The 20,260-nt window shown below is 35.1% G+C and overlaps 2 protein-coding genes across 2 annotated transcripts; both read left to right on the plus strand.

Moving 5' to 3' along the window:
• The first annotated feature begins 9,827 nt into the window (after positions 1–9,827).
• Positions 9,828–16,950, plus strand: LOC103430618 (probable serine/threonine-protein kinase At1g54610). The gene is made up of 9 exons (XM_008368775.4): positions 9,828–10,141; positions 10,521–10,991; positions 11,866–12,150; positions 12,374–12,691; positions 13,390–13,617; positions 14,142–14,242; positions 14,935–15,046; positions 15,619–16,074; positions 16,278–16,950. Exons 2-9 carry the CDS (start codon positions 10,584–10,586, stop codon positions 16,482–16,484), a joined length of 2,115 nt encoding a protein of 704 aa, XP_008366997.3. The 5' UTR covers positions 9,828–10,141; positions 10,521–10,583; the 3' UTR covers positions 16,485–16,950.
• Positions 16,951–17,571: 621 nt separating this feature from the next.
• Positions 17,572–18,360, plus strand: LOC103431119 (L-type lectin-domain containing receptor kinase VII.1-like). Its single transcript, XM_008369269.3, has one exon. The coding sequence runs from the start codon at positions 17,572–17,574 to the stop codon at positions 18,358–18,360; it is 789 nt and encodes a 262-aa protein (XP_008367491.3).
• The last annotated feature ends 1,900 nt before the right edge of the window (positions 18,361–20,260 follow it).

Genomic DNA, 20,260 nt, shown 5'->3' on the forward strand with positions numbered 1-20,260 from the left:
ATCACTTCATTGCTTTTTGGAAACATTATAATGTTCTTGAACAACCATTATGGTCAATTGGTAAAGCACTAATCAAATTTCCAACTTTTAAAATGTTACCCAACAAATAAAAAGGTTAAAAATGAGCTGAAATATCTTTAACTTTTTCGAGTTCGAAATTAGTCATATATTTGGAGTTGTGGGGTACTTCAGATTTTGGCAAAAAAATTGTTTCCAGACAAAAAATAAAATTTTAAATGAACTCAGGTCGCAAAAGGTTTATAGGTCAACAAAATTTAGAATTTTTATCTCTATATTCGAGGTTCTAGGTTAATTTTCCTTTCTCACACTTTTCTTTTGTTTGTTAAATGGATAATAAAAATAATATATTTTCTTTGATGAGTTTGAGCTCGGAAGTTAACCATGAGAGGAGAAATACTACTAAGATGAACGCAAATATAATTGATTTTTAAATAATAAGTCATACGAGAGTTAACTGAGTTAGTAAAAGAGATTACAAAAATATATTTAGGAAAAATAATTAAAGAGTTCAATCATTTCTAATGTAATAGAAATATGATTTTTGTGAGAGAAATATGTTAGGGCAAAAGAAATTTAGAGGGTAAGATTGGACAATTTGAAGTAAACTTGGGAGTTGGCACCAAGCTATGAGCTATCTTGAAAACACTTGTATTACTGAACTACAAGTCACATGTATTACGACTCCCTAAATTAGAGAGTATGATTGGAATAGAAATTGTTTAGAGCTCCTAAAATAGCTTCTTAGCCGTTTTGGCTAAAATTTAACTAAAAAATAGAGAAAATGATTAAACATGCTCCTTTTGCAAAAAAAAATGATAAATAAAGTAATGAAAACAATTACGGGTTAAACTAGCTACTCAATGTAGTGTGCATTTCCACTTGTACGCGAGTTTGAACGCCCCTACAACTTTAAGAGAAAAAGTCAAAGAAAAATTAGAAGTCCCTTGACTAATCAAAATTAATTCTGTAAGTCATTAAAAACTCACTTTCAGTCGTCCACCATTTTTTTGGTGCCATTGCCATCAACTTGATGGTGAATCGACTTTATAGGTTCCTCATTGGAAACTGACTTATCCACCCTGTAGACTTGTAGTTGTTGGTACTTGTCACTACCATCAACTTGAAGAAAATCCCCAATGGTGATCTAACCAAATCATACAACATTTGAACACTTTAAAATATGACAAATTTATTTATTTATTCATTTTTTGCATGATTCAATTAAAGTTTTGACATACCTTTAACTTCTGAAAATTCATAGGTCATAACATATATGCTCTAACCAATGAAACTTCGTTTCATACCTTAAGCTTCTTAAAATTCATAGGTCATAACATATATGATCTAACCAATAAAACTCTGTTATGGTATTGTTTGGGACTCGCTACAATTTCTTATTAATTTTTCATTTTCTCATCAAAAAATTTAATAAAATAAATGATTTATTTGACTCAATAAATGGTATGGCTGCTTTTCTAACTTAAGTGTTAAAAATTACATGGGAAAATTATAAATAATCATACAAATTATTTATTATAAAACGATCATCAATACAAGTTAGGGATTTGGCTACAATTCTTACATGTAATTAATATAATTACCGTCTCGACGTTCAGGTGGTGATTATACTAAGTACTGGTTTGGTACTGAGGTGCTTTTATAAAAAGTGGGTATCTAAAAAAGCTGAGCTCAAAAAAGTGTTTGGTAAACACTTCAGCTTATTTTCACAGTTTTTGGTGAAAAGAGCTGAAAACATGAAGCAGCAAAAATGAGCTTATTCTCACAGCACAGCAAAAACAATTTTTTTTCAAAGCACAGCAATACCAAATCAGCCCTAAATACATGTATTCACATCACATAAGTTATATATATGACTGTCAAATGGTGATTGTATTTAGGGCTGGTTTCGTATTGCTATGCTTTGAAAAAAAACAGTTTATGCTGTGCTGTGAGAATAAATAGCTATGAAATAAAGCAGCAGAGTATTTGGTAAACTTTTTTGTAAAAGTGCTTTTGAAAAAAAAAAAAGTTGTATTATAGTATTTGATAAACTTTTATGTAAAACAAATGTGAAAAAAAAGCTGGTTTTTCAAAGCTGGGTTTTGCAACTTTGTGTTTTTGGCTTTTTTTCACCCAAAACTGTGAAAAAAAAGCTGAAGTTGAATGTTTACCAAACATAAAAAAGTTGGGAGTTTTTTTTTATAGCCACTTTTTTCAGAATCACCTCAGTATCAAACAAAGGCTTAATACATGTAAGTATTATAGTCAAACAAACTAGATGAACTTAAACTCGAGTTGAGGAAAGTGATCGACACTTTGACTTTGAAAAGAATTACGCATCACACTAGTGTTAATAGTTATTGACACTCATCTCCCATAATACGAAGCATTGCAATTTCACAAGGCTCCTTTGAACCGGAATGTGCAGAAACTCACTGACATAACAAATAAATTTTACAGTAGACTATTCTATTTATAGAAGCAGAAGAGGCCTACGATGTCCGCGGGTTCAAGGTATAATCCAAGTCTGGTTCGAGCCCTTCATGTATGAAGTTGGAAGCCAAACAACAATTGAAAGTTGCAGTGCTTTGAATAGTTGAATATAACTTTCAAGAGGCAAACCATATTCTACGTTAAAAGCTTATATATATGCATGACTAAACCGTTGGTGTTCATTGCGATTTGTCACGGATCTATGGAAGAGGGAGTAGAGTTTTGGTTCGGATGTTCGCATCACCACTTTTGTTGGCCCTTGTTGGTCCTTCCTGGTGTTTGCCCTTGTCAGCGATGTTGCTCGTGGAATCTTTCTTCTCGCTTGCTTTCTTGGTTTTGTGGCGGTGGTCGTTGTGGTGGTCCTTTGAGGATGATGCGGCCTTTTTCTTTCTCAATTATGGGGCTCTTGCTGGCGTGATCTCTGGTGCTTGTGGGGGGCCTCAATCAATTTCAGTTGTGGCACCAACAAAGCTGCAAGGATTTTTGCTTTCTGTGTGTTTGTTGTGGGCTCAATCATTTTTTTTCTTTTTTAAAAGGGAGCACAACTAGTGATAAGCAACTGTTATCCATCCCTTTCGAACCCTAACTTTGGGAAGCTATAGAAATTTTCATCATGTCCATGGCCACAGTCAAGCAGACTCACTAGCTCGAAGCATCAAAGCCAAGATCTCCCATCATTTTTTATTTTATTGAAGAGCCGCAGTCCGTGCCCTTACCATTGGATTACTTCTTGTGATTTGGGCTCAACCATTGGGTTGGGTTTTTTTTGCTTTGTGGGTCTATCTTTTAGTCTTATGTTTTATTTATAATTGGGCCTATGTTTGTGTATATTTGGTTTGTTAGTAATGAATTTTACCTTTGTCAAAAATAAAAATGAAAACTAATGAAAATGATTTGAAAACTTTGAGTTTTAACGATAAAGATAAAATAAATGATAAAGTGAATAGTATCAAGATTGACTTTTCAGGGTAAAAATATGGTTTTTCGTTAAAATGAACAGTACATAGATCTTTTCGTTAAAGTTTCCTAAGACCACAAATTATCAAATTAATTAACCACAAAATTTTGTTTATGAACAAAGCAAAAAATTGAGGCTCAGCCCACTCTCTTTCAAAATACTAATCTATTGTAAGGCTCAACCTACCCCCTCATCTTAATGTAAATAAGATTTTTTGAAAAAAAAAAAAAAAAGGCAAAGAATTGGTGATTTGCTTTGCCTTTTGCCTAATACATGTAAGAGTCGCCTGCATGGAGACAAATCAAAATACAGAGCCCAAGAGCGTGGGGCCCCAAGCTAGAAGTCTAAAACTTGAGGGGTGTCGGGTGGGGTTGAGATTCTCTCGGAATCTCACGCTTTGCCAGATAATTTAAAAGAAAAACTAATGAAAAGAGATTGAAAATTTTGAGTTTTAATGATAAGGACAAAATAAAGGGTAAAGTGAATAGTACCATGAATGTGGTTTTTCGTTAAAGTGAACAGTACCAGGTACTTTTCGTTAAAGTTCCCTAATTTAAAACGTTCAAGTAAGAGAAAAATTTAGGGGTTTGAAAGAAAAGTTGTTCATATAATTGGTGGTAAAATAGACAATTGGGACTACAAAATTTAAACCAAATTACTTGATCCTTAGATTCCAAATATTTATGGCCGTCTCTAAATCTCAATCCGTTCGATTGACTGCCACGGACAAGTTTATTTGTCCGAGCAGGAGGAGAGACGGCCATAAATTTCATGGATGCAGATGACGTGGCAAACTGTTGGTATATTAAATAAGACAGGAGCCAGCTGTCGTTGGATCATTCATGGGTTTTGTAATCTAATGCGCCATTGGTGGACCCACCACCCATTAATGATTATTAGCATCCATATTATTAACTTATTTACATGTCTCCTCGCACTAGCTTTTTTATGTCTCGTATCACATCAAATGGGTCCAATTATTATGAACCCAAAATTTCACACATAGAATCACTTCATAGCGCGCGACACATATAATCGTAGATCTAAACGCATGGACGTGGAATTAATGTACGTGCCGGTAACACAACGTTACGTGTGTACTTTATTTTATGAATTCGTTATAGAATGATATATTCACATTATCAGATTTAAAATTTGCACATATGACCGCGGCATAAATATTATGATTTGAATGAATTCGTAATGTATTTACATTCTTATGTTTAAAATTTGTATATGAATGACTGTAACATACATGATATGTATTGCCAAAAATCGTCTCAAAACCTGGTCTAAAATCATCAATTCCAAACCTTTTTTTTTCAAGAAATCTTACCTCTCCAATTCTTAAGTGGCATCAGATTGGTTTGTCAATGATTGATGGCCGAAATCATGAACATGCTTAATTTGAAAATAAAATTGTCGTTAACGTACTTTAGTGTATAAATTTTATAATCGAATTTGTTCAAATTTTTTATTTTCATTTGAAGACCATATCTAAAGTATTCATTTGAACATAAGATTGTTTAGTTATTCAAATGTATCAAATAAATAGACCGTGCATCGTAAATATGTTATTTGGTACTCACACCGATTTAGCCCATACATTTAGATGCAAAATGATCTTTGATTCAATTATTTTTCTAGGGAGGGATAATAAATTGAGCAGATTTGATTTAAAATTTATACAGTGTATTTTTAAGATATGAGATATGCGCAATCTTTCATGTGGATGCAAGTAATATCTATACCAACGTAATAAGGTTCATAGAACTATGTGAAAATTTACAATACGTATGAGTATTGAATAATTCGTCACTTATAGGCCTACAATCCAATCTAACGGTTGTAAAAATTGGATCTACCTCACTCAAAAATATGAATCCAAATTACCATGTTTTCGTTGCCCTTCTTTTGAAAAATGATTTCGACATTCGTTGTTTTTCACACACTATTGTATATTTTGAAATTGGGTCGAATCAAACAAAAAATAGTAATAAACAGAAGTGCATAAAATGAGAAAAAGAAAAACTAATCTTAAAACTGGATGAGAGAGAGAGAGAGAGAGAGAGAGAGAGAGAGAGAGAGAAAGAGAGAGAGAAGGGCTTAGGTGTATATCACCCTCGGCCTTGTACCTTCGTTATATTAATCATAATGAGTTTTCTTGCCTTACACATAATACAAAGCTTATTAGGATTTGAAAATTGATTTCAAATCCTATTAAGATTATACTTTAAATTTACACAATCACATTCCTAAATAAAACATACTAATTACAATACTCTCCTTGAGTGTGTACAAATTAAGAAGTAGTCCCATTAGGTTTTCATGATTAAGAGATGGCGGTTGTTGTCACTAGTTCTCGGTAGTTACAATAGTTACTAACACAAGTCTCTTAGTAGGGGCGCGTATCAAAAGAAAATTTCACAAAATCTAGCTATGGTAATTAAACCAGCGAGACAAACTCATAATCAAAGGAGAAAAGTGAGTTAATGCAGGCTACCAATGTTTCACATTTTCAAAATGATTATTAACACACACAAGGTTATGACCAGCCCAGAGTAGGTGTCTCATCAAAACCTCCTCAGGCTAGCAAAAACTCAATGGGAAAAAGTGCTCCTAATTGTAAGGATACTTATTTATAAGCCTATGTAAGGTCCCTCATTTCATCAATGTAAGATTCATTATCAACACACCAATTCACGTATGACGAATTTTCAAGTCAAACACCTGGATAACACAAACGAGATGACGTAGAGCGCGTGTGGCCATTTGCTTCACATGTGAGACAATCTGCTCTGATACCATGAAGAAATTGAGATGCCACTAAGAAACCAATTGACAATATGAGAAGTAGTGCAACTTTTTTATTAGTCCATGCAAGTTCCTTTCTCCAATCAACATGGAATTCATTCTCAACCGTAGCAGATTAGAAGGTAGGGGACATGACAACTGACATGTCGTTCATGACCTGGGCTAGGTGATGACTCAGTGGCTCATGTGATTCAAGGTTTGGAATCCTTCATTTTTATCCTTTTTTGATAAGGAAAACTAATGAAAAGGGTTTGAAAACTTTGAGTTTTAACGATAAGAACAAAATAAAGGGTAAAGTGAATACTACCAGGATTGAATTTTTAGGATAAAAATATGGTTTTTCGTTAAAGTGAACAGTACCGCGGGCTTTTCGTTAAAACTTCCTTTTTGATATGCCTGTACATATTCATCAATAACATGCATATACATGGACATGGTCTAATCACTAGGGTAGTATTTTATCACACACTATTGTAGCCTCACTAAAAAATATGAATCCAAATTACCATGTTTTCGTTGCACTTCTTTTTGAAAATGATTTCAACATTCATTGTTTTTCATACACTATTACACTATTGTATATTTTGAAATTGGCTCGAATCAAACAAAAAACAATAATAAACAGAAGTGCATAAATTGAGAAAAAGAAAAACTAATCTTGAAATTGGGTGAGAGAGAGAGAGAGGGTCAGGAGAGAGAGAGAATGGCTCATATGTATATCACCATCGGCCTTGTACCTTCATTATACTAATTATAATGAGTTTTCTTGCCTTATGGGTAATACAAAGCTTATGAGGATTTGATTTCAAATCCTATTGAGATTGTACTTTAAATTTACACAATCACATTCATAAATAAAAACACACTAATTACAATACTCTCCTTGAGTGTGTACAACTTAAGAAGTAATCCCATTAGGTTTTCATGATTAAGAGATGATGGTTGTTGTCACCAGTTCTTGGTAGTTACAATAGTTACTAACACGAGTCTCTTAGGAGGGGGAGCGTATCAAAAGAAAATTTCACAAAAGCTAGCTATGGTAATTAAACCAGCAGGACAAACTCATAGTCTACGGAGAAAAGTGAGTTAATGCAGGCTACCAATGTTTCACATTTTTAGAATGATTATTAACACACACAAGGTTATGACCTGCCCAGTGTAAATGTCTCATCAAAACTTGGATAAAACAAACGAGGTGACGTAGAGCACGTGCGGTCATTTGCTTCACATGTGAGATAATCTGCTCTGATACCATGAAGAAACTGAGATGCTACTAAAAAATCAATTAACAATATGAGAAATAATGTAACTTTTTTTATCAACCCATGTAACTTCTTTTCTCCAATCAACATGAGATTCATTTTCAACGGTAGCAGGTTTTAAGGTAGGGGACATGACAATTGACATGTCGTTCATGACCTGGGCTAGGTGACGACTCAGCGGCTCATGTGATTCAAGGTTTTGGAATCCTTCGGTTTTTTCCTATTTTGATATGCCCACACATATTCATCAATAACATGCATATACAGGGACATGGCCTAATCACGAGAGTATTGTTTTATCATGGTCTCGAACTTTGTGAAGAACTGCATTCTATCTCTCCCTCGTTACGAACAAAAAAGTGGTGGTGTTGTACACTGGCAGTTGCACACCACCTCGTAGAACAATAATTATAGCATGTCATATATTAAATTGGAACCAAATATATTAGGGTTTAGGATTATTTGAATTTTAAGATGGCAAAAAGCTCTCGTGGGGTTCCCTTCGGAATCCTCTCCTTCTCAGATATATACGACAACGTATCGTAAAACTAACTTTGAGAGTAGGTGAAATAGAGAATGTTCATTGATGATGTATTAGTTCATTTATTTATATTAATCATGATCGGTTTTTTTATCTTACAATTAATACAAAACATATAAAAATTTGGTCTCCAAATCCTATTGGAATTCAATAAAATTTACACAATTATATTCCTAAATAAACATGCTAATTACATTTTTTATGCGATTAAGTGAGGAGTGATTTTATTAGGCGAGTGAGAGGAGTTATTTGGTTGTATGGAGTTTTACGGTGTGAGCGGCGAGTCGGACAGTAATTCCGTCAGTTAAACGGTTATTTTTTTTGAAATAAAAAAATAAAAAATAAAAAAAACTGTTTAACTGACGGAATTGACGAAGCTGAGAAAGCAGTGGAAAGGCCAACGAGAATTCTTGAAACGGCGAAAAACGTTAACATCGCGCAACCCAGATGTTTTCTCTACGGACTACGTTGACAGTAGACACAGACCAAGTGTATTTGCAACAGTTTCACTCTCCTGGCAAGCATGTGAGATGCACTCGCGTCTTCTGAAAAGTGCTGCTCTGCCATCACGCACCCCAAAGGAAATAATTTATTCATGCTTATTTTTGTTTCTTAATTATTCCTTAATTTAAGTTAACATGGTCTGAACTTGGACGTTGTTTCATTACATAAAAAGATTAATAAAACTTTCTTTTTTATAATAACGTAAGAATCAAACTCGCACTATAATATATTGGTAAGAATCAAATCTGCACTATAATGCATATGTATTATTATTTTTTGAAATAGTTTTTGAAATAGTAAAGCGCTATCTTGCAAGTTTTTGAAATAGTTTCCCCCACTTTGGCAAAAACATATCTCTAATTTGAATCCTCCACTCCTAAGACCATTTTTAACTCTGGCCTATAACCTATTTTTTTGTTTCTATTTCCCTCCCCCCTTGGACCTAAAACCTAAAACAAAGCCAAAAATAGCTCAGGATTTAGCCCAAAAAATGGTATGGGCACCACCAGCGGGACCTCACCCACATGGGCATGTCCCCCATGATTGATTGAATTCAACAACTGAGATCGAATATAATCAAATCTGTAAAAAAAGATCTAACGGCCCAAATTTAAATCCAACAGCTAAAATAATTAAAATTTTATTTAACTCAAAATTCATCAAAATTTAATGATTTTTCAATATTTATCGGAATCTAAATATTTTTAAGTTAATGTTCATAAAATTAAATTAGGATAGTGCACATAATCCGCGATCGAATATAATCAAATATAACGGTGACAAAAAAGATCTAACGATCCAAATTTAAATCCAACGGCTTAATTAATTTAAAAAATTATTTAACTCAAAATTCACCAAAATTTAGTGATTTTTCAATATTTATCGAAATTTGAATATTTTTAAGTTAAAATGTTCATAAAATTAAATTAGGATAGTGTACATAATTTGTTTTTAAAAAAATTACTTAAAAGAAACAATTAGCCTAAATTTATTTTTTAATAATCTCGGGCTAAAAAATTTAGGCCATACATAAGGTTTAGAGCAGAAAAACTATTTTTGTGTTAAAATCTAAATTTTCTGGACTATGCCAAGGATTAGAGATAATCTAATAGAAAATAAATAATCTTTCTTAAAATGATAAGAATAATTACTTAATTTGTTTAAGGTAGACGGCGCGTGTAAAAGATGGTGAAAGAGAATGTCATTTTTTATGTGTTGGGACTCTACAAACTACACAGTCAGTCTTTTCTCTTTCACTGAAAGCTGCTGCTACTGCGAGGGGACACTCCCCCCTTCTCACTCTACCAGTTTTTTCTTTTGTTTTTTTTTGCTCAATTTTATTATATTATTCCAGAGATTTGATGTTAATTTTTGTTTAATTTTTTTAATTCTCTGAAACTCTCCAACTTTACGTGTCTCTCTGCATCCCCTGAGAGCCCTTTGATCCATGTCCTTCTTCTCCAAAAGCCCTAAATAATTTTCTAGGGTTTCAGTAAAAGAGGTGCTTTGTCTTCAAGGTTCTCAACATTCTGCAGATTCTGCAAAAAGGTTTGGACTTTTTGGAAATTGGGGTTTTGTTTGTTTTGAATTTGTGGGTATTGTTGTCATTGAGAATTTGCATTCTATATTGAAGAACTGGCATTTTTGAAGATTTTATGTGCTGAATTTGAACTTACTCTGGTGAAAGCTTGAAGATTTTCAAGATTTCTAGGGTTTGGGTTTCTGAAATTGCGGGTTTTTGCTTCTGGCAAAATGTATGACTTTGGTGGGTTTGTGAAGGGGTTGGATTCATACATTTGGTGCTTGTTGGATTATATATATTTGATGAGTTGAATTCTGGGTTTTTGTTTTGAGTATTTATATTTTGAAGTTTTGAACTTTTTGTATCTGGGTTTTGGTGATGAGGATTGTATTGTAAAAATGCAAGATTTCTGAGGGTGTGGGCATTGGTTCGAAAGGAGGGGATTGTTGGGGGTGGTTTTGGTGCATAATGGGTTGCATTTTCTGTAAGCCTTCTGCAATTGAGGATAGCAAGGAGAGCCCCAGAGAGAGATTGTCAAACAAGGGGGCATCAGACTCGCGGACGACAAGGGTTGCTTCATCCAGGAGGGAGGAATCTTATCGAGCGAAAGATCGATATGATGGCAATGATGGGAGAGCAATGTTGATTGATAAGCAAGTGAATGGGCCTGTTCGATTGAACGGGGAGAATTTTGAAAGGAAGAGGGAGAAGATGGAATATGTTGTTGCTCAACATCCTGGGATTGGTATCATTCCGAAAGCTGCAGAAGGGGAACAGGTTGCAGCAGGGTGGCCCTCCTGGCTAGCTGCAGTGGCTGGAGAGGCCATCAAAGGATGGGTTCCGCGACGTGCAGATTCATTTGAGAAGCTAGATAAAGTATGCTTCTTTTCTTGTTTAGTTCTCAAGTACCTTTATGGTGCAAATCAAATCTTCATTCTTTCCTTGTCTTTGTTGTTATTTAATCTTTGATTTTGGGTTATCCTATTTTTTATTATTGAGATTGAATTTGGTATTTTCTATTCTATTGAAACCTGTTTCCTTACGCATCATAACTTATTGAGGAACAATTTTTTACTTAGTAGTTTGGGGTAACAGGACAGTTTTACTGTTATTACTTTATAGTTATTTTGGAGTTTAAGAATGTTGTGTCAAGGTATACTTATGAATAGGCACATGGAATTCTTGTGGGGCAAAATTCGCTCTTTACTTTCCTGTGAAAGCATAAGAAACCACATTCACTAGACTTTGAGACAAGAATAGGTGTTACATTTGCTCCTCTTCTTTACGGGCATGCAATTAAATCAGTTGACATGGATAAGTAGTTTAAGCATAACGGTTTTACATTGGGAGTCTAGACTTTATGTTGGTGGAGTAGTTGGGTGTGCAAGTTATGAACTGGATTATCAAAACTTAGAGGATTTTGTTGATTTGCATTTAAGCAGATTTGCGTTTCTTGTTTTTTTAAACTCTTCCAGTTTTATGTTTTGGGTGCTACCTAGAATCATCTTCCTCTTATCTGTTTTTTGCTTGTTGGTTACTATGCTTATATACCCAACTGGTTTTGATGATAACACTGAGAAAAGCAATAGGTTTGTGGCATTCAATAAAGACTATATCGTTCTATCGTGTTCTTCCATCTGGTGATACGATATTTCTGGTGTTTTTGTTTATTTTTCCTTAGCACTATCCTCTTTCGATTTCCATAACTGTTGGCTGGCCTTGGTTGTGTCCTTATATTTATATTTTGCAGATTGGTCAGGGTACTTACAGTAATGTTTATAGGGCCCGTGATCTTGATCAAAAGAAAATTGTTGCTTTGAAGAAAGTGAGGTTTGATAACCTAGAGCCTGAGAGTGTTCGCTTTATGGCAAGGGAAATTCACATTTTACGAAGGCTTGATCATCCAAATGTGATAAAACTAGAAGGTCTAGTTACTTCAAGGATGTCTTGCAGCTTGTACCTTGTTTTTGAGTACATGGAGCATGATTTGGCAGGGCTTGCTTCACACCCTGGTCTGAAGTTTACAGAAGCACAGGTATTTAGTGGTCGGTTTTGCCTCTTAGACTAAACATAACAAGTTACTGGGGGTTTTCGTCAGTTCTTGCTTCCTGTATCTGCAGTTCATGATGTTCCTATTATGAACTTTCTCTCATCAGCACCCATTAAGCTGCTCGTGTATTTTGTTTAATTATATATATAGGCAATATAGAGATTGTTCAGTTGGATGGAGGATTGAGATTCAGTTGATTTATTGGCAGGTTAAATGTTACATGCAGCAACTGTTATGTGGACTTAATCATTGTCATAGTCGTGGTGTTCTGCATCGTGACATTAAAGGTTCCAACCTTTTAATTGACAACAATGGCATGCTGAAAATCGCTGACTTTGGTCTGGCAAGTTCTTTTGATCCTTGTCAAAATCAGCCTCTGACAAGTCGTGTTGTAACTCTATGGTATCGTCCACCTGAGCTTTTGCTTGGTGCTACTTACTATGGGACAGCTGTGGATTTGTGGAGTACAGGTTGCATAGTTGCTGAATTGTATTCCGGAAAGCCTATTATGCCTGGAAGAACCGAGGTATTTAGAGTTTTTTTTCCTTGTGGGCATGTAGAGTTGATGCTCTTCACTAATTTTTATCTTCCAACTATTTGGTGGCAAAAACACACACACACACACACACACACACACATATTTCTGCATTTAAATTGAATACTTTCAAGTTGGTGGAAGAATAAGAAATCAGCTAGGAAACTTTTTTATTTAGTGGAACTCACCATAATGAATCATCTTCATAAATATGTCCCATACACTTGTTCCCATCCGTACTCCTAACCTGGTCTGCTGTGATTTTACAACATAACCCTAGTGGATGCATGTTGCATGTCTGTCTTGTGGCTCTCTAAATTATTGTTCCTTTTAGATTCGTTATACACTATGAAGTAGTTTGAGTGTAAAATTTCAGTTATTCTTCCCCTTTCTTTGAAATGGTTTGTTAGATGTGAGATGGCTCTTTAGAGGTGGCTTTGTAAGTAACCTCATTGGGCCATGCAGCCATGAAAGATTTGTGGTTATTAGCTGGTAGGTTAGGGATAGTTTACGAACTGTTTCTAATTCCATTCAAATTGCTTAATTTCTCTGTTCCCTATAGTTGTGCCGACTTTGTAATTATTAGGATGTCCCCTTTCTGATTTTACATTCAGATTCTCTTTTGCTTCTCTCCGATTTAAAGTGTTGTGCAACTGAATAACCGGAGTTTGTGGATTTTTGCCTTGTAGGTGGAGCAGTTGCATAAGATTTTCAAGCTTTGTGGCTCACCTTCTGAAGAGTATTGGAGAAAATCAAAGTTGCCTCATGCAACCATATTCAAGCCTCAACAGCCTTACAGACGCTGTGTTGCAGAAACTTTTAAGGACTTCCCTGCACCAGCTTTAGCACTTATGGAGATCCTTCTTTCTATAGACCCTGCAGATCGTGGATCTGCAGCTTCTGCTCTCAAGAGCGAGGTTTGGATCTTAAATTAATTCCTATATCATTTCGTTATGCTGTCATTATTTTTGCTGCAGTCTTTTAGTTTTTCATTTAACACCATTCTAGATCTCTGTGTGTGCCAGTGCATGCTTACATGTGCAGTAGATCTTTTTTTTGTGCTTTTATTCTGTTGCCTATGTTGCTTTGGAAACTTCAACTTAACTAGTTGAGTCCTTTTCATAATGTTCTCTTATAGAATCTCTTCTCTTTTTCTGCCATTAACGATGGTAGCTAATTACTAGCTCTGAGAATCATGTCAACCAAACCACCAGATTGCAGCAAGTTTCTTTTGGTTTTCTTATTCTTGACTTGACTATAATTTGAAAATTGTTATAGCCCACATTGATTATTTCAATTGGCAGGAACATTTGTTAACTCTCTTCAGTGTTAGCAACTATTTAGATTGAGAATGATCATGTTTTCATTATGACTTTTTCTACCAAAACTTTGCTTTGGTGTTTTCTCATGTGTTATCATTTTGATCCTTTGTTTTTCACAGTTCTTTACAACTAAACCTCTTCCTTGTGATCCGTCAAGTTTGCCAAAGTATCCTCCAAGCAAAGAGTTTGATGCTAAAGCGCGTGATGAGGAAGCTAGAAGGTGAATATTGTTACACAAAATAGAACCTACTTATTTACTCTTTCTCAATTTATAGTTGGAAGGCACTTGCACCAATTTACATTTACTTATATGTACCATTTAAACTACTTATATTTGGAGCATGAATGGTTCAAGTTCCCAAAAGACACAAAAATATATGCCTAATGATACATGCACTATGAAAATTGAACAAGTCAGGCACATTTGATGCATGATTCCTTTGGGTGAAGCTGTGCTTCTGTGATTTAGCTATGAGCTTCTGACAAGGGGTTGTTGGGCCTTGACATCAAATAAAGGGAAACTAAAAAACTTATCAGATGTTTGTGCTTAGCACACATCATGGCATGGTTTAAGCTTGGTAATTAATAAGTGAGATCATAAGAGTCTGGACCCTGGAGTTTGCCTAAAGCAACTGAGTTTGTACATATTTTTCTGGTTGGGGTTATATATGGTTATGATAGTCTCATTTCTGAAGTGCATTGGTGTAAAACCATTAATTATTTCTGAGTACATGTTCGTACACTGATGATTATTTGTTGAATTCTGTCTTCTCATTTTCTTAAGATTTAATTTGAGTACTGTGAATCTGATATCAATTTTGGTCCTGTATGTGTAGTTTTTTCCTCTTTTATTTTTACCACTGAAAGTGTGGGTGATGTATATAGTAATAATCTTTTTCCACACATTGGTAGACAAGGAGCAGCAGGGAAGGGCCAAAGGCTTGACCACGAAAGGAGAGGAACAAGAGAGTATCGAGCTGTACCAGCACCTGATGCCAATGCCGAATTAGTCATGTCAATGAAGGTAACCTGAGGTTATTTTAACTAAAAACACTCACTTAACTCCATCCATCATTGATTTATGTTCTAATCGTTAAGCATGACGATATTTTTTTTTGACAAACAATAGCATTAGTGGGTTAAATTGTTAAATATTAGGAGGGAGGGGGATCGGTGGGGGTCAAACCAGCACCAGGGTGTATATGCGTTTAGCATGATGATATTTATGCGTTGCCCTTTTGCTTTTTGCATGAACTTGCGGTATTAAAATGACATATTCAATGCACTGTTATTGCTAGGAATCTGTTGGAAATTATCCTCTCCTTTCCTCTTCGATTTCTTCTTTAAAAATCAAGGTTTTTTTTTTCTTGTCTTTTACTATGAAAAGGGGCTTTTACGGTCCACCCAAATTTTCCCTTGAGTTATATGTACCCAAGGCTTGTGTTTTCTACCAATACAATAACTCCACATAACATTGATGGTCTTGTTAATTACAGACTTGCTTTTCTTCAACTATGGAATAATGTATTTTTCCAGTCAGCTGTGAAATAATTTCTTTCACTTATAATCTTGCGTGGTCTACGTTGCATGTTACAGAAAAGACAAGACAGTTCTAAGAGCCGGAGTGAGAAGTTTAACCCTCATCCAGAAGAAGTTGCTTCTGGCTTTCCAATTGATCCACCTAGGCCATCACAAGCCGTAGATGCAAGTGTAGCACATCATGGACATAATCATAATCGAGCTTCTCATTCAGGGCCATTGGCTCACCGGGCTGCATGGGCCAAGTCTACTAAGAACCCAGATGATCCTCCAAAGGTTTCAACTGGGGTTGACTTGTCAGCAATGTCAGGTTTAGTGGTCGCAAGGAGGAGTATGTTATCTGAGGAACGCAGAAAAAGGTCTAGTTCTTCTCAAATGGAAGTTCCAAAAGCAATAGGCAGGTTTCCAGGCTCCTTCAAGGAGGCATCAGATCCCTTACAACACGATCAAAAGCAGGCCAATGCAGGTTCTCGTCAAAAAGAAGATATTAGAAGCAACAAAGATCCAATTATTGTGAGTAGTTGAACTCATGCCTTTTCCCCTATGATGGGGATTCCTCATTGATTTATAATTTTCTACAAATAACCTTAAGGGTGTGCCTACTGTTTTGATTGTGATTTGTGGTTCAGAAGCTATTCTTTTTGGTTTATGTTTCTTTTTTATTTTTGTTTACTCTTATTGCCTAATACAGCATTCCTTATTTCTGGTTATTTTAGGTTGGTTACGGATCTAAGGGTCACAAAATGCACTACTCAGGTCCGTTGCTAGTACCCTCTGGCAACACGGATCAGATGCTGAAGGACCACGATCTCCAGGTCCAAGAAGCTGTTAGACGAGCACGCCTAGACAAGGCAAAGGTCAGAAAATTCCACGCTGAGGCGAACCAAATATCCACCAATTCATTATTTGTTTCTGGTCGTTGAGGTGGCATAAGTAGAACTGAAAGCAGAGCATCAGCAGCAGATAAAATTGCTGGTTTTCTCTTGTGAAATATGAGTCATACAAAGGTGGGGGTGCTTTTCTTTTTCTGTATAGGAGGGGCACCCATGGAAGAATAGCTGGTGCCCATTTTTAACTAAGTTTATAGCTTAGAACACACGCTCGCTTACTCTCTCACCTGTATCGTTATCATTGTCCCCCCCTTGCTACTGAAAAACATAGCCCATTCATGCAGAGCTTGTTATAAGCCATAAGCTGTAGAGTATGTGGGAAATATGAAAATTGTGTTTTGTGATGTAAAAGCGTAATTTTCCTTGTACTGTTAAAACACCTTTCCCTTTATTTGTTTACTTTTTTGCAGAAAAAAAGAGGGGAAGGGATGAATCTGTTTACTCTTTTGAGTTCAGATTTGTCACTTCCACATGTAATTATGATTACTCCCATTTCGTACGGCTTGACTTGAGTGCTATATGCATCAATAACAGTTGCTGCAGAATTTCCTAGTCCTCCTTTGATTTTAAATAATATTTGATCTTGAGACTACCCTGATGAGTACGTCAAGACTAAGAGTTGCCTAAATTGTTGGGGAGATTGGCACTTTAAGGTTGAAAATTTATCTGGTTGTGTTTGACTAGGCGTTTGCATTTTCCTTTAAACGTTATTCTAATCTAATCTAAAGTACGGGAAGGGAAAATTTTGAACTTCAGTGGGAAATGAGAAGCATATTACTCTAGCCAACTTGGTTACGTTCAGGTCTACTCTTATTGTAGACATTGAAAGACTAAACTTTATAAGGAAATGATTTCCGCACAACATTTTTTGTACCTTGATTCTCCTTCGATTTTTTAATCTAAAGATCATAAATGAATTGGAGTGTGTAAAGAAATGTGCGGAAATCAATTCTCTAAGTCTCTATGTTTGTTCACTCCCGTGTTTTACCACACAAATGTTGACTTGAACAAGTTGGGTTTAATTTAATTTTGTTGCTTTTGGAAGGCAAGGCAAGTTGTAAATATTGACTGCAGGATGATGCAGAAAACTCAAAGCTTGGTGCAGGTGCCATAGAATTCAATGGAGTCCCTTCAATTACTTGTACTATTCCTAACGAACCTCTTTCTCCTCCAATCGAGTTTTGCAGTTGATTTCTCCTTCACTGGTTTCAACTCATCTGATATCTTGCTCTTTGGAAATGCAACAACAGATTCTGGTGTTCTTTCTCTCACAACCAACACCACATTTTCCATTGGCAGAGCTCTCTACAACGCCAAAGTCCCCACAAGGTATCCAAACTCCTTAAACCTTCTGCCTTTCACAACCTCCTTCACCTTTTCCATAACCCCATACAAGGACTCTCTCCCCGGCCATGGGTTCGTCCTTGTTTTCGTTCCCTCTCCCGGCATCCAATCCGCCTCTCCATCCCAACATCTCGGCTTCTTGAATAAAGCCAATGACGGTAACCCCAACAACCATGCTTTTGGCGTCGAATTTGATGTGTTCCAAAACGAAGAATTCGGTGATATCAATGATAATCACGTAGGCGTTAACGTCAATTCTCTAACTTCTCTGGCTTCTTACAAAGCTGGATATTGGCTTGGTGAGGGCAGTAACGACACTAACTTGTCTTTCAAGGAAATAAAGCTGAATAGTGGAGACAACTATCAAGCTTGGATTGAGTACTGGAATTACGAGCTCAGAATAACATTGGCTCCTGAAAATGTGAAGAAGCCTGAGCAACCTTTGATTAGGGCTCCTCTTGATCTCTCTGAAGTTTATCTTGATGAAATGTATGTTGGTTTCACTGCATCAACTGGCCAACTCATTGAAGATCATAAAATTTTGAGCTGGAACTTCAATAATTGAAGCTAGTATAATTTTGAGAGTAGTTCGTTGATATACTCCCTGAACTTGTTGGTCACTTTCGATTTTCCCCTTGACTGTTTTTAAGAATAATTGCGACTCGAACTATAACAAAAATAGCCAATTATCTCTCTGCTGTTGTATTTCCTACCGTTACAATCAATGTTTATCATGAATTTGTGGGTTGGAAGATTTGTACCTTCATAAATAAGGTTCATGACATGCCTCATCAAGTTGGCTTAATGGAGGCAAGAAATATTTGTTTCTTGTTTTGATTTTGATTAAGTAAAGTTGATGGTATTGTAAGACGATTATATTTCTCAGTTCCTTTTGTGAATGATTTTGTGACTTTATATTTGACATTTTCTTATTAAAGACTATATACTATTATAAATTATTCTAATTTATTAGCGAATTGTTATTAGCATTCCAAAAATCTCATTTGGTAGTCCATACTTTTTATAATTATAAAGAAAAATACACTTATAAAGAGTGTAAAATAAAAATTTTTGAGTGCTAATAACCATTCACATTTACAAAAAAAAAAAAAAAAAAAAAAATCAAATTCGGTGCAAGAAGATGTGATCGCACTACGTTAGTCAAACTGTACAAATTCAGATTTGTTATGTCTGCCATATTCCAAAGAAGCATTTGTTGCATATGGCCCAAAGGCCACAAAACAGAAGATTTGAATGTTTATGTGTCCAACTAGGGCATACATGTCCACCACATATAATTCAAACGTGTGTAGTAGGGCAAACATGTATGTCCACCACCCACCTACAATTTTGTTCATCAATTTGATCAATAATGTACACACACAGAAGTCCCTACCAAAAGACCTTTCATTCAAAATAAATAAATAGGAGAAATAAAAAGACCTAAAATGAACTGAAAAAAGACCTAACTGTAAGACCAAAGTCCCAACCTTAAATCCTATTTTTGATCTACATACTAATATTTTTGCATTAAATTTGACTGATTAAATGAAATAATGTTGTCACGGTTGATCTTAAATCAACAATCGATCACATAACATGTCACACGATATGATTAGAGAATATTATTATATGGGATAGGATCATTAACAAATTCCTTTTGGTGCTAATTTTATGCTTATATCCCAAACATTATTATAGGTTGGATAATGTTAGGTAGACCAAATTTTTAAACCAAATTTACAAACCAAATAATGTGTCACTAATAAGAAATAAGCACGTTAATCAACACTTAAATAATAATCTAATCATCAACAATCACATCATTTGGTTTACAAAATTTGGTATAAAACTTTGGTCTCCCTAGCATTACCCTTATAGGTTTACGGGTTAAACATTTTTTTATCGTAGAATGCAATCAAACTTCTCATTCTATCTTCTCAACATGCAATGATATACGATGATTCGAACTGTTCATTTTCTTGGTCACCTCTTTAAACATCATCTCTTCAAAACTTAATTGAAACCAAAATTGTTTACTCACTTAGCAGTTATCCCAATAAATAGACGATCCATTTATCACTTAAATATTGAAAACATTGTTCAAACAGTTAAATGATTTCTAATTAGGTTTTATTATTATTATTTTTTGCAAAGTTAATTCTTAAAGGGTTAGGCTTCAATGCTAGAGGAGACTCGTTTGAGATGCATTTGACCGACCGCGAGGGTTATATGTTGACTTGTATGCTTCAGTTCCCACATAACCGACCTTATTTCCTTGTATTTCAATGAAAAACTTCTCTTGTGTTTTCTTTGCCCTTTTTTTTGCTAACGAAATTATAGGGTGATCTAGAAATTAAAGAGTTTTAATCATCAATAGCATTGCAAGATAAAAAGAAAGTCGAAAACATACAATGAGAATGTTCGAGTGAAAAAATTGCTAGCATATCTTTTTTCGATACACT

This window comes from Malus domestica, chromosome 03 (genome assembly GCF_042453785.1).
Source record: "Malus domestica chromosome 03, GDT2T_hap1".
Classification (NCBI taxonomy): Eukaryota; Viridiplantae; Streptophyta; class Magnoliopsida; order Rosales; family Rosaceae; genus Malus; species Malus domestica.